Here is a 15,362-nt window from a genome sequence, read left to right as displayed (position 1 = left end):
TTGGGGTCAATTCCATTTCAATTCAGTCAATTCAGTTTACTTCCTTCATTGACTTTATTGAAATGGAATTGAACCCAATCCTGTTCAGTATTGAGTCAGCGTCATCAGAAGCCCAGAGGCATGGTGCATGAAGCGCATGCAGCAGAGGAGTCATGTTGGTTATCTAGTTAGCATGATATAATTATGAGTGAATGAGATGAGACATTAAAATCCTGTTTATGTAGTGTCTTCCTGTGCTGCTGTGGTGCTGCTTTGGCTCACGTCCTGTCCAGCACACTCCCCAGGGAGGGAGGCAGGGAGTCCCAGACCAGCACACCGGACAATATGAGGGGCTAAGCCTCAACTCAGACACAGCTAATAGAGGGAGTTTCAATAACATACACATGCACCTACACATGCAAACACACACTATAAACTAGTGCTCACCAGGCAGCTCCAGTTTGATACATTTAGGGTTTGGTCCTCGACCCACAGGGCATTTGTAGACATCTCCAGTCCGTTTGGCTGGCTGGCCGGCCAGGGGAGAACCAATAAGTACCCTTTAAAGACAGAAACAGGGGAAGAGGTTTGTAGGCTATTCCATACCCACCCACCATAATGTTTCACTTTAGATTTACCAAATTTGTGTCCATTGTAAACAAAGAAGCAACAACTAGAGTTCCCCTCAATGACCTGGCGTTGGGTTTTTGTTTTCCCACAAAAAAAGGCAATTTAATTTGATAACAAAAAGTATTTAAAATGCTTGTTGTGCAGTGGAAAGTACACCATTTAGCACTTACGCCTACTATGTTTACTCGTCATTACATTGTTTATGTATTTCTGAGTGAGTAACCCATGCTTTACATCAGAATACTGCTTGTTAGCTGGGCTCTCTTGTTGTGAGTGTAACCTGTATGGTCCAGTGCTGGTTCTCTCTCAGCAGAAATCTTGTGGGTACGATAAGATGATAAACTGAGCTAGTTAACTGCTAGCATGTAAACAGTTCATCTAATTAACATTCCACTCTCCTAATGACCGCTGATCAACTAAAGAGGGAGAAACCAGTGGGAACACACTCAGCTCTCTGGAATCACAGCCATCTGAGAGAGAGAACGCCGTCATCATCTCAAATCTCACAGCTAAGTTACACACTGCATAGAGAACAGACATCTGTGCCTGATCCACACTGGCCTAGCTCACTTTCACTTTCAGCAACACCACTCACTCTAAATGAGAGCCTTCTAAGGGAGCCATGCCATCTGTGAATGATCACTCACCTCACATCTACAGTAACCCAGGTTAAGTAACATAGGCATCTAGGCACAACCTCTCTCTCCTTTTGTCTTCAATGGAGGTTTCTGTGAATTTCCAACCCAAATAAGGCTCTGTTCCAATATCCACACATACAGTGGGGAAAAAAAGTATTTAGTCAGCCACCAATTGTGCAAGTTCTCCCACTTAAAAAGATGAGAGAGGCCTGTAATTTTCATCATAGGTACACGTCAACTATGACAGACAAAATGAGAAAAAAAAATCCAGAAAATCACATTGTAGGATTTTTAATGAATTTATTGGCATATGATGGTGGAAAATAAGTATTTGGTCAATAACAAAAGTTTCTCAATACTTTGTTATATACCCTTTGTTGGCAATGACACAGGTCAAACGTTTTCTGTAAGTCTTCACAAGGTTTTCACACACTGTTGCTGGTATTTTGTCCCATTCCTCCATGCAGATCTCCTCTAGAGCAGTGATGTTTTGGGGGCTGTCGCTGGGCAACACAGACTTTCAACTCCCTCCAAAGATGTTCTATGGGGTTGAGATCTGGAGACTGGCTAGGCCACTCCAGGACCTTGAAATGCTTCTTACGAAGCCACTCCTTCGTTGCCCGGGCGGTGTGTTTGGGATCATTGTCATGCTGAAAGACCCAGCCACGTTTCATCTTCAATGCCCTTGCTGATGGAAGGAGGGTTTCACTCAAAATCTCACGATACATGGCCCCATTCATTATTTCCTTTACACGGATCAGTCGTCCTGGTCCCTTTGCAGAAAAACAGCCCCAAAGCATGATGTTTCCAACCCCATGCTTCACAGTAGGTATGGTGTTCTTTGGATGCAACTCAGCATTCTTTGTTTTCCAAACATGACGAGTTGAGTTTTTACCAAAAAGTTATATTTTGGTTTCATCTGACCATATGACATTCTCCCAATCCTTTTCTGGATCATCCAAATGCACTTCAGACGGGCCTGGACATGTACTGGCTTAAGCAGGGGGACACGTCTCGCACTGCAGGATTTGAGTCCCTGGCGGCGTAGTGTGTTACTGATGGTTGGCTTTGTTACTTTGGTCCCAGCTCTCTGCAGGTCATTCACTAGGTCCCCCTGTGTGGTTCTGGGATTTTTGCTCACCGTTCTTGTGATCATTTTGACCCCACGGGGTGAGATCTTGCGTGGAGCCCCAGATCGAGGGAGATTATCAGTGGTCTTGTATGTCTTCCATTTCCTAATAATTGCTCCCACAGTTGATTTCTTCAAACCAAGCTGCTTACCTATTGCAGATTCAGTCTTCCCAGCCTGGTGCAGGTCTACAATTTTGTTTTTGGTGTCCTTTGACAGCTCTTTGGTCTTGGCCATTGTGAAGTTTGGAGTGTGACTGTTTGAGGTTGTGGACAGGTGTATTGTATACTGATAACAAGTTCAAACAGGTGCCATTAATACAGGTAACGAGTGGAGGACAGAGGAGCCTCTGAAAGAAGAAGTTACAGGTCTGTGAGAGCCAGAAATCTTGCTTGTTTGTAGGTGACCAAATACTTATTTTCCACCATAATTTGCAAATAAATTCATTAAAAAATCCTACAATGGGATTTTCTGGATTTTTTCCCTCAATTTGTCTGTCATAGTTGACGTGTACCTATGATGAAAATTACAGGCCTCTCTCATCTTTTTAAGTGGGAGAACTTGCACAATTGGTGGCTGACTAAATACTTTTTTTCCCCACTGTACATACGACTAGCATACCTGAATGAAGCTATGATATGGCCATGCATTCTAAGGTATGGTATGCTAGGATGGATAATGGAAGGATCATATCTTCATCAATCTTATACATAGGTATCTGTTTAATAGAAAGTAACTGGAACTATCAGGTCTATCTTTACATGATCTCTATGTGAAATTGACAGTGTGGTATGCAAGTATGGATATAGGAACATATAGGCCTCGTCACTCTCATACAATGGTATCTGTGTAGAAGTGAGAGTAACTGGACCTATCGGAGCATTCTCTACATGAGAAAGCTGTGGGATAGTTCATCATTCCTCATCACAGTTGCTCCTGCTGATTGAGAAGGACTGAGTTACCGTAACTGATCCCATATGAGCTTAATAAGCCCATTCCAGCTGAATGTATGGGGATAGTGAGCTAGTTAGTTAGGGGCCGGGATCACACTGTATGAGCCTCTAGTGGCGTAGTATAGGGACCGGCTGTCTCGCTGTCTGAGGGGGACTCTACCTTTCTCTAAAGGGAGGCAGACTGAGTTTACTAGCGTGTAAAAATGTGCTCCTTGACCAATTAAGAGAGGGGCCACGGACGCTTGGTTTCACAGTGCCTTTACTGGCAGACTGGGTGGATACTCTGGTGGGTTGTTTTCACTTAACAGGCGGAGGGAGGGCTGTAGGGAGGGAGGGGGGACTCTTTATTTGAGACAGACGGTGTTAAGCTGCAGGCCTAACTGATACAGGTGGAGGGGGGACTCTTTATTTGAGCCAGTGTCTTGACCACAGGCCTACACTCATAAAAGGTGCTAAGTAGAACCATACAGGGTTCTTCAGTTTGTCACCATAGGGTAACCCTTATTGGTGCTGGGTAGAACCCTTTGCAGAGGGTTCTATATAGAACCCTCTATGTAGGGTTCTTCAAAGAACTGCCTGTAAATGTTTCTACCTAGAACCCTCTATGAAGGGTTTTGCCTAGAACCATTTTATAATCTAAAGTTTCTTCCTAGAACCGTCTATGAAGGGTTCTACCGAGAACCCTTTTATCTTTGGAGAGTTCTTCATAGAACCCTCCAAGAACGGTTCCACCAGCCTTATTAGACTCTAAAATCTAATTATTTATGACAATACATTACATCATAAGGCCTTTCTTTGAGGGCCTATTTATACACTAACACAGTGGTGTTAGGAATCTCCTGGTTTACAGGCCACATCAGGCCTGCAAGTCACATTATGCTGGCTTGCAAAGTGATGTGTAATTCCTATTGGAATCCAGCCAGAGTTAAGATATCCAACAAGTGGAATTGTTAATCACCTGCAACCTGGATTCAGAATGACTACCAGGGTAGGGAAGATTGAATACTGAGACTACCTCAATCATCTAAACTGGAACAACCATCTCAGTAACGGGTGAAATAAAGTCAATTACTAACAGATTGGATTAGGTTAGAAAACTTTATGGTATTTATCTTTGTGTAGCATAACATTTATTACCAAGCAATGTACATGCAAAAATAGAGATATTATAGTAAAACAAACAATTCTGAAAATCTCTCTGGCAGTGTTTTGTTCGAGATCATCTAAAGCGAGACCAAGTCAAGACCAAGACCGGAGCGAATCGAGTCCGAGTCAAGACCAAGACCGGAGAGGGGGGGGGGCAGAGTCAAGACTGAGAGAGGGACGAGGGGTGTGAGACCGCGTCAAGACCGAAACCAGAAAATCCAATTCAAGACCATGATTGTAATTTTGTCAAATCGCCACCATAGTAAGAGTTCAAATGTCCAGTAGTTCTGTGTTCATATTTCAGAAGAACATATAGGTTCTTTAGACATTCAGAATGGTGAATAAAATGCATGCTGAGGACAAATAGAGCCCCTCTATAAGTTGTTACTAACCCAAACACAGTGGGGAACAATGAGGGCCTTCTACACCTACAGAGAAGGGCTAAGGATTTATAAAATAATAATAATCATTATTATTATTCTTCAGTTTTTGTTGGAAAGGAAAATAATGAACAAAAATATAAACGCAACATGCAACAATTTCAACGATTTTACAGAGTTACAGTTCATATAAGATAATCAGTCAATTGAAATAAATTAATTAGGCCCTAATCTATGGATTTCACATGACTGGGCAGGGGTGGGCCTGGGAGGGCATAGGACCACCCACTTGGGAGACTGGCCACCCACTGGGGAGCAAGGCCCAGCCAATCAGAATGAGGTTTTCCCCACAAAATGGTTTTTATTACAGACAGAAATACTGCTCAGTTTAATCAGCTGTCCGGATGGCTGGTCTCAGGTGAAGAAGTCGGATGTGGTCCTGAGCTGGCATGGTTACACGTGGTCTGCGGTTGTGAGGCCGGTTGGACGCACTGCCAAATTTTCTAAAATGACGTTGGAGGTGGCTTATGGTAGAGAAATGAACAAACAATTCTCTAGCAACAGCTCTGGTGGACATCCCTGCAGCCAGCATGCCAATTGCACACTCCCTCAAAACTTGAGACATCTGTGGCATTGTGTTGTGTGACAAAACTGCACATTTTAGTGTGGCCTTTTATTGTCCACAGCACAAGGTGCACCTGTGTAATGATCATGCTGTTTAATCAGCTTCTTGATATGCCACACCTGTCTGGTGAATGGATTATCTTGGCAAAGGAGAAATGCTCACTAAGAGATGTAAACACATTTGTACACAACATTTGAGAGAAATAAGTGTTTTGTGAGTATGGAACATTTCTGGGATCTTTTATTTCAGCTCATGAAATCATGGGACAACACTTTACATGTTGCGTTTATATTTTTGTTCAGTATAGCTAGCTAAATCAGCTATTGGCTACACCATCAGAAGTTTGATAGAAGGTATCTGCCATTCAACTGTATTAGGGCAGCATTTTGGAGTGACAGTGGAATCAACCAATCACTTTTTGTATTTTAATGGGTGGGACCGTTTTTACAAAAACTTCAAGTATGGGTAGCTGCAGCCCAATATGGCGACTGGAGTATGAGCTGGTGTGTCAGAAGTAGTGTGTGTTTGGAAAGCGAATCTACTAATTGGGCAGATTTGTTGCCGTTCAAGAACGTTTTGTGTGGCTGATTGGGCTGCAAGACGAGTCGATAAGTGAGTGGAACTGTATTTTGCATTGCAGCTTGCTTACTGTTGTTAGCTATCTCTTGGAAAATAACTTATGTATGTGAAACATTGTTTCATTTAAACTTTAGATCACCTGTTACTTTGTGTGCTGAATGCAATGGGAAGTAATAGTTGTACATTTCGACTGGGAAATGCTTAGCCTAATGGTTGTATTCTTATGATAGGGACATACTGGCCTTTTATGTCCGAGTGAATGGGCTGCTTATCCTTTAACATTATGCTGTGTGACTGCTGTCTTTCTATCAGCCTATGTGTTTTACAAAAAGTACACTCTCCTACATGGAGGGCGCTGGTATTACGGTCGCTGTCCTTTCGGCATCAAGAACCTGTCACACATCCTTTGACGTATCACTGTTGTAGCTTTTGATGATAGTGTGATAGTGATGATGTTAGGCTACCATAGGTTGTGTAAGCAGTGTGGTTATGGTTGTTGTTGTTGGTAGCACTATCCGTGTAGGTGCCATCTCTGTAAGTGGCAGCCCGAAGCTCAGCTCAGTCATGTTTGATTCAGTTTGGCACATTAAGTGATGCTATGTTTCTGTTCTTTTTCTTGATTTTGGAGTTTGGTACAACGTGTTAGAAGATTTTTTCCCCCTCCACTGAAGGCCTAGGTCCAATAGCCACGGTTCGCAACTGCGCAAACATGTCTATAATAGATATAAAGACTGTTACCATTCCCTCCGGTAACCCCTTACTAATAGTGAGCGTGCAACTTTCAAACAATTCCCCCCCGCTCTTCCCTACTAGCGAATCAAAGAAAGTAAAGAACAGTAATGTTACAAGTAAAGTAGGAGGCCCAGGTTTCAATAGGCAATAAGATATTCATGTTTCATGAAAGGAATGTACATACAGTATTTAGCCTGGCGAAGTGGTTTTATGCACTGACTGAATGGAAGCTGTATGAGTGTTTTACTCTGCTGGTCTCGGGAAGAAATGACGAGTCCTCACTGTCCGAGACCGAGTCAAGTCCGAATAAAAATGTATCAGACACCGAGACAAGACTGACACACTCAATATGTGGTCTTGAGACTGGACTCGTGTACTACAACACTGCTCCCTAGAATAGAGCATGCTGGGAAATATTATATATGGTTGTATGTAGAACCCTTCTTGCCTTCCAAAGAATCCTTCTTGCCTTCCAAAGAATAATCAAATAACCCTTTCTTCCAATAATGGTTCTTAGGATGTTAAAGGTTCTAGATACCTTTTGCCTTACAAAGAACCCTTTTGGAACCCTTTTTTCTGATTTTGGTAAAGATGTGTGAAAATAGTAGAAAGGGTCAACATTACAGGGAGGGAACCATGATTCATGTAATGATTGCAGTCTATATTGCAAGATATCTCAATGTTGAACTTGTCCAGTTAACAGGAAACCAAATTACCGTCAGGGTTGGGCTCAATTCCATTTAAATTCCAGTCAATTCAGAAAGTAAACCAAATTCCAGTTTGAAATGTTCCTAATTGAAAAGCATTGAAGATAATTGGAATTTCAGTGTACTTCCTGAATTGACTGGAATTGAAATGGAATTGACCCAACTCTGACTACCGGTAATGACTGATTTTGCCCACAAGGCAGAAATATGAGAGGAAATATGGAGAGATAAGTGTAAAAAGACAGGGACACCTGTCAATGTATGATCACAGACCTGGATTCAAATAGCAATGGTTCTCTCTTTAAAGCGGCAATCAGTAGTAAAAACAATAACAAAGACCCTCCCTGCCCCGTTACGGTAAAAAGCTGAGGAATGGGGCTGGAGAAATGTAACCACTCTCAAATTCATAGAAAGAGATATGGATGCAAGGACTGACCATCCATGATATCAAAATTATAGTTTTTTACCATGTTTTGAGGCTATATGGTGTTTGTTTACATTTACTTTGTTTATTTCATTTTAGGTTCTGATGGGGTACGACAGTTGAACTAAGCTCATGAGGCATTTATAAGTTATATTATTTAAGAATCAATGGGTACATATCATTAAAAGTACAAAATGGATGTAGCAACTGATTTCCCCTTAAATACTTTGAGCATTTCATTGAGCCTGCCTGGAGTGCCAGAAGGGCGGGGTTTGCTTTTTACACTTTTGGGACTATTCCATTGGTTCCATGGAACCAAGCTAAATCAAAGGCAGCTTAAGTATTTGAAAGAAAACTAACACTATGTGAACCCAGGTCTGGTGGATGATAACACGAGTTGACTCACCATTTCCCCTCACTGTTCTCAAACTGCTGGACTGAGTATCCAAACATGTCCTCCAGCGGACCACTGAACGTCAACCCATTCTTGTCATCCACGTTAAACAAGAACACACACGGTAGCAACGCTGCAAGAAAATAAAACTGTGTTACTACAGAGCAAACAAACATTTTTTGTTGGAGAAAAGAGCTATAAGCTTTTAACATGAATCATGTTAACAAATTGTGTAATTTTGTTAAAATATTGCAGTGTCAATTAACTTCGTTCATATTTACAGAGATGTTATTGGCAAGCTGAAAAAAATCATAAACATAAATAGTTATAAAATATGTTTCGGGATACAAACAAGAAGCAATAAAAAGTTGCACAAATACAGGATGATAAACTGTTTACTTCTCCCACTTTCAGCACAATTTGTTATATAAAACATGTTCCATGGGTGTATCTAAAATGTTCCTAAATGTTTTTTCTTTTATATTGTTGTTATGGCAATACAATAGTAATGTTTGTCATGCAAATAAAGCATTGTGAATTGAATTGTATATTGTACAAAGGTAGTGGGGATGGAAGTAAAATATGGAAATCATAACCATATCCACTGTACAGAGAGTGCCCTTCTAGTGTCAAAAGAAGCCAGAGGAATGTCATCATAAAATGCTAAGAGAGTTCTGTCTGTCAGAGACCCCTCTACCTCCGCTGACCGCTAACATCTGACTCTCTAGGACCCTCAAACTCAACTCTGGACCTCGAAGCCAGTTCCACTGCATCATCGTTCCCCTCTAATCAGGGACTGATTTAGACCTAGGACACCAGATGGGTGCAATTATCAGGTAGAACAGAAAACCAGCAGGCTCCGGACCTCGTAGGGCATGAGTTGAATACCCCTGCACTAGCACAATGACTTCTTCTCCAAACCCCATCCTCAGTCTGCTACTGAACTACAATACATAGCCGCTAAATATCTAAATATAGTCCTCAACCACATCTCATTGTGCTTCCGCCAACAAGGAGACATTTCGTTTTTAGTGCGCCATGAAATTTCACAGAGTAATTTATGAAATTCCTGGATTTGTGAGGGAGACATGAGGATTAGCAGATCACTGCAATATGGGTCAAGAAACAGGGTAGTAGGGGTGAAAAAACACAAAGACCAAACACAGTAACACACAGAGGACACTTGTCCTCTAATGAGTACGATTGAACATCCCACAGCCAAACATCACAATAACATACTGTAGTAGCCTACAATATGGAGATCAGCTATGGGAGTTCATATACACTTTATACTACGCTTGGAGTTGGACACAGATCCATGTAGGAAGCCTTCCCAGCAAACCAGGAACATTCCCTGGACATTAGTTGACATTCCCATTAAGTTCTAGTTAGGGTTTTATCTAACATTAAGATGATAACATCCCCAAAACATTAAAATAATGTTTTTGATATAAAAAATCTAGTTTTTTCAGAAAATGTTTCAAATGAAATATTATTGGAATGTTCTCCTAACATTCACTAATATGTTGTGCACAACATCTGTAACAACCACCACAGAACATTTCCCTACGGTTCTTATTAGGTTTCCATGTAATGTAATAACATAATGTCCTAGTAATGTTTTTAGAAATTACTGCCGTAACAAAACATGGGAGCAATAGAAATGGTTCTGAGAAAACATTACAGGAATGGTCTCCTAATGTTCCCACAACCTTGAAATATTCTGGGAACCTTTAAAGAACAGACAAAATGTATTCTGGGCACATTCTTGCAACATGAGGCAAATGTTTTATACAAACATTGTATAATCATCAGCACAACTGGACAGTTTTTGTGTTATTAGAACTTTTGGGGCAACCTAATGAATGTTCGGGGAACATTCACAGAACCACTTTTGGTATGCTGGGTTAGCACTGTTCGATGATGTATTTGTAACAGACAAACAGTACTGCACTCTACTGTAGTGCGTGTCACAGAGCAGAGCAGACATGGTTAATATGAATGGTTCATGTGCAGCCAGTTAGCCAAAGGCCTTCCTTACAAATCTCCCAGTATGTACTGTAAGACTTCCCATTTCCAGGCCACTCTCCAATTCCAGTGCTTCATCTACTTTGGTGGCAGCATATTCTGTCAAACAAGCCTTTTATAGAGGCCTCTAATTAAACTTATTAAGCTGTCTGTACACTGCAACCACTTGGACACCATGGCCCTTTCTCCAAATGAGTCAGTCATTCTCTTTACACCAGCTCTTCTCTGTACTAGTGTGAATGCTCCCAACTCCCACTGTCCTGAGTTTGAGTGGTTTTCTTAGGAAGCAAACTGTATTGAGAAGGATCTGTACTTTGCATCAGCTTTGTTCTGTCCTGAGTCTATCCTGTCATTCAGTATGTTGCTGAGACCAGACAGGACATGGATGGTCATCAGTCTCTGTTTTCTTTGCATCACCTCTGTGAATACAGTACATCCCTAATACCAGACTGGACTTGGTTGGTCATAATCAGGTTCAGTTTTCTTGGCATCACCTCTGTCCTAGCCTCGCAAAACCACACACTTCCTCCCATACTGTAGCTCGGAAGTAAGTAGGTTCCGTACGCAATTAGCCTGGGGACGAGGATGACAGTTTGAATGACCCTATGTCCCTGTCTGTAGCCACCATGGATATGGATGGTCATCAGTCTCTGTTTTGCTAGGGAGCTGTTCTTTGCACCACCTCTGTCTGACCTGAATGCCTCTCTGAGCATCAGCACAGACATCATGGCTGGTCATCAGCCTCTGTTGTCTTTGGGAGCAGACGTTTTATTTGGGGGTATGAGATGATTTGCTAGATACGCACGATGAGCTTCCTCTGCAATCTCCGATGTGGCATGTAAACAACAGACATAGGTGTGTCCCAAATGACACCCTATTCCCTACATAGTGCCCTACTTTTGAGCAGGGCCCATAGGACTCTGGTCAAAAGTAGTGCACTACATAGGGAGCCATTTGGGACGCGCCCCAAGTCTGTTGTTTACAAGTTACATCGGAGACTGCAGAGGAAGCTCATCGTGTGTATCTAGCTCCCAAATCGTCGGCCAAAGACGCCCAAAATGCACAGATATACCGTGAGGTGTCTCCCAGAATAACCAATCTCATATCGGCTGTGCCGAGACAGTGGACCTTTCCGGAGTGGCAGTGAACCCGGTTCCTCATCCCTGTTAGGACCCAGCAGTGACCATCATCCATCCCTCTCAGAGAAGATATCTCCTTCCTGCAATACTGACGCCGGACTGCTCTATCAATCATGGATAAATCAATGCCCATGGCATTTTGATAACATCCTGACTTTGTCCATGGATAAAGTGGACTATTGTCCATGGCTACTTTAGGATTTGTCAAGAGAACTCGGAATACTAGACATTTACAAGTTACTGGGACTGATTTCTGACTGAGACTGTCAAGTTTCAAGACGGGTGCTAAAAAAAAAAAAAAAAAAAAAAAGATGATATATATAAAATACATGTATGCACTCACTAACTGTAAGTCGCTCTGGATAAGAGCGTCTGCTAAATGACTAAAATGTAAAATGTAAATGTATATCCATCGTCTCTGGACACTGAGCACAGGATGGAGGAGTAAGTAATTACACATCCCATAATCAAATAAGACACGGTGATGCAGGTTACACAGTGATATATCGGTGGTTGTTCGTCTTATCTCAAATCGCCCATTGGAGGTTATAGTTTACCCATTACCCACCTTTATTACCACGACATCACTGATATTAATACAGAATCGTAAGGAATATTCTAATATTTTATGTGAATGTGATAATACGATAATCTGTGTGCTCCATTGATGTCTGTTTGTGCGGAGCTTGATTAGTAATGCCTAGGAATACAAATGTGAACGCTATGTCATTTGAGAAAAGCGATATTGATGTTACAACTGACTGAACAGCTATAGATAATAGGCTATGTATTTGTAGATTGACTGAGGTGAATGAACCTACAGCTGCCAAGCCATTTTTGCTGTTCTCCAAATACCATTTGTAAAAAACAAAGATTGTACAGAAATGCAGTAAATGAGCTCCAACTTTTGGAAAAAAATCTGGGGGGAAATAACACTGATAGAACTAAAGTTATTAAACTCATACAACATTAAATTAACTATGTGAACGCTATATTTACAGATATCATGGCACCACCAACAACTGCTACTGAGTTGAAATTCTGAAACAAGTGTGGTCCAAACTGCACTGCAAAGGCATTGATGTTGAAAACTTTACTTTACTTACAGTGGGGAAAAAAGTATTTAGTCAGCCACCAATTGTGCAAGTTCTCCCACTTAAAAAGATGAGAGAGGCCTGTAATTTTCATCATAGGTACACGTCAACTATGACAGACAAATTGAGGGAAAAAAATCCAGAAAATCACATTGTAGGATTTTTTATGAATTTATTTGCTAATTATGGTGGAAAATAAGTATTTGGTCACCTACAAACAAGCAAGATTTCTGGCTCTCACAGACCTGTAACTTCTTCTTTAAGAGGCTCCTCTGTCCTCCACTCGTTACCTGTATTAATGGCACCTGTTTGAACTTGTTATCAGTATAAAAGACACCTGTCCACAACCTCAAACAGTCACACTCCAAACTCCACTATGGCCAAGACCAAAGAGCTGTCAAAGGACACCAGAAACAAAATGGTAGACCTGCACCAGGCTGGGAAGACTGAATCTGCAATAGGTAAGCAGCTTGGTTTGAAGAAATCAACTGTGGGAGCAATTATTAGGAAATGGAAGACATACAAGACCACTGATAATCTCCCTCGATCTGGGGCTCCACGCAAGATCTCACCCCGTGGGGTCAAAATGATCACAAGAACGGTGAGCAAAAATCCCAGAACCACACGGGGGACCTAGTGAAGGACCTGCAGAGAGCTGGGACCAAAGTAACAAAGCCTACCATCAGTAACACACTACGCCGCCAGGGACTCAAATCCTGCAGTGCCAGACGTGTCCCCCTGCTTAAGCCAGTACATGTCCAGGCCCGTCTGAAGTTTGCTAGAGTGCATTTGGATGATCCAGAAGAGGATTGGGAGAATGTCATATGGTCAGATGAAACCAAAATATAACTTTTTGGTAAAAACTCAACTCGTCGTGTTTGGAGGACAAAGAATGCTGAGTTGCATCCAAAGAACACCATACCTACTGTGAAGCATGGGGGTGGAAACATCATGCTTTGGGGCTGTTTTTCTGCAAAGGGACCAGGACGACTGATCCGTGTAAAGGAAAGAATGAATGGGGCCATATATCGTGAGATTTTGAGTGAAAACCTCCTTCCATCAGCAAGGGCATTGAAGATGAAACATGGCTGGGTCTTTCAGCATGACAATGATCCCAAACACACCGCCCGGGCAACGAAGGAGTGGCTTCGTAAGAAGCATTTCAAGGTCCTGGAGTGGCCTAGCCAGTCTCCAGATCTCAACCCCATAAAAAATCTTTGGAGGGAGTTGAAAGTCTGTGTTGCCCAGCGACAGCCCCAAAACATCACTGCTCTAGAGGAGATCTGCATGGAGGAATGGGCCAAAATACCAGCAACAGTGTGTGAAAACCTTGTGAAGACTTACAGAAAACGTTTGACCTGTGTCATTGCCAACAAAAGGTATGTAACGAAGTATTGAGAAACTTTTGTTATTGACCAAATACTTATTTTCCACCATAATTTGCAAATAAATTCATTAAAAATCCTACAATGTGATTTTCTGGAATTGTTTTTCTCATTTTGTCTGTCATAGTTGACGTGTACCTATGATGAAAATTACAGGCCTCTCTCATATTTTTAAGTGGGAGAACATGCACAATTGGTGGCTGACTAAATACTTTTTTTCCCCACTGTAGTTTTACATTTACTTATTTGTTTTCTTACTTAGGGACAGTGCACATTAATAAACATTACAAAAACCAACTGTTTCATTGGTAATATATATTTTTTCAGCAAACATAATATCCATGTTCCTTATTTTCTTGTAGTTATTATTTTTATTTCATGGGGATGTTTATATCTGAATTTGAAAAGGTACACAGATGATATGGTAAAATATGTTATTCCGTCAACCCTGTTATCTAAGTGTCACCCCTGTCACGAGCTTAATTTGTACTGAAAGTAATGCAAAATTATTACACCTCCAATTCATGTTAGTTTCAATACGTAGAAAATAATGAGATCATCATTCATATGAAATTCTCAAGAAATACATTTTTACAGTTTTGACATGCAAAATGCAAACTACATGCTGTATCATTGCAAAATGCGGGTGAACTTTATCTGTTTGATATTATATGTGAGTTTATTTGTATAAGGGACAAGGGATTTAGCTCAAACATGCTTTTAAATAATAGTTAGGCAGTTACATAAGTGTCTGTAACAGATAAAATGCTCTTAGTTAAAAGGATTTTAATGCCTGAGATGGGAAAAAGTGCTAAAAACATCCTCCACGCAATTGAATGTTGAAAAATATATATATTTAAAAGTTAATTTCTTAAAGGTTTGCATGTCCAAAAGGCACCCATTTTGTGGAACGACCCATGTAAAGTTCACACGAGAGAGAGAGAGAGAGAGAGAGAGAGAGAGAGAGAGAGAGAAAGAGAGAGAGAGAGAGAGAGAGAGAGAGAGAGAGAGAGAGAGAGAGACTTCAGTCATCTCCAGACTGGAACCCCAGCCAGGTAAACCTAACCCTCTTCTCCTCGGAGACAAGATCCATTTCCTCTTCCCTCCCTCCACACTTCCCTTAATCCGATAACACACACACACACCCCTCAGCGACCTGCATCCACTGCTAATTTAGCTGATTCAAAATGGCCCAGAGTCAAGAGGGCTTTTCCATTGATCACATACAGGCTTAGATGATGTAGTGGAGACGTTTTGCCCTGAGGGGTCCAGAAGAGGAACGTCCTCCCTCTATTGGCCAGTTCAGGCTAAGAGAGACTGATGTGATAAAACTGATACTAAATCAATTGGCTAGTGTTTGACCCTTCCGACCAGTGAAGGGATTCATATACGTCAGCAGC

The 15,362-nt window shown here is 41.4% G+C and overlaps 1 protein-coding gene across 1 annotated transcript in view; it reads right to left on the bottom strand.

Annotated features, from left to right (window-relative positions):
* itga1 (integrin, alpha 1) overlaps window positions 1-15,362 on the bottom strand; it is an 85,785-nt gene that overhangs the window by 40,228 nt on the left and 30,195 nt on the right. The window contains exons 2-3 of the mRNA XM_041898973.1: window positions 8,329-8,449; window positions 427-539 (exon numbers count right to left, since the gene is read on the bottom strand). Coding sequence (XP_041754907.1) covers window positions 427-539; window positions 8,329-8,449 — 234 coding nt within the window. The remainder of the gene's footprint in view (window positions 1-426; window positions 540-8,328; window positions 8,450-15,362) is intronic.

This window comes from Coregonus clupeaformis, chromosome 15 (genome assembly GCF_020615455.1).
Source record: "Coregonus clupeaformis isolate EN_2021a chromosome 15, ASM2061545v1, whole genome shotgun sequence".
Classification (NCBI taxonomy): Eukaryota; Metazoa; Chordata; class Actinopteri; order Salmoniformes; family Salmonidae; genus Coregonus; species Coregonus clupeaformis.
The sequence above is the reverse complement of the archived record's forward strand: the minus strand, read 5'-3'. Positions and strand labels throughout refer to the sequence as shown.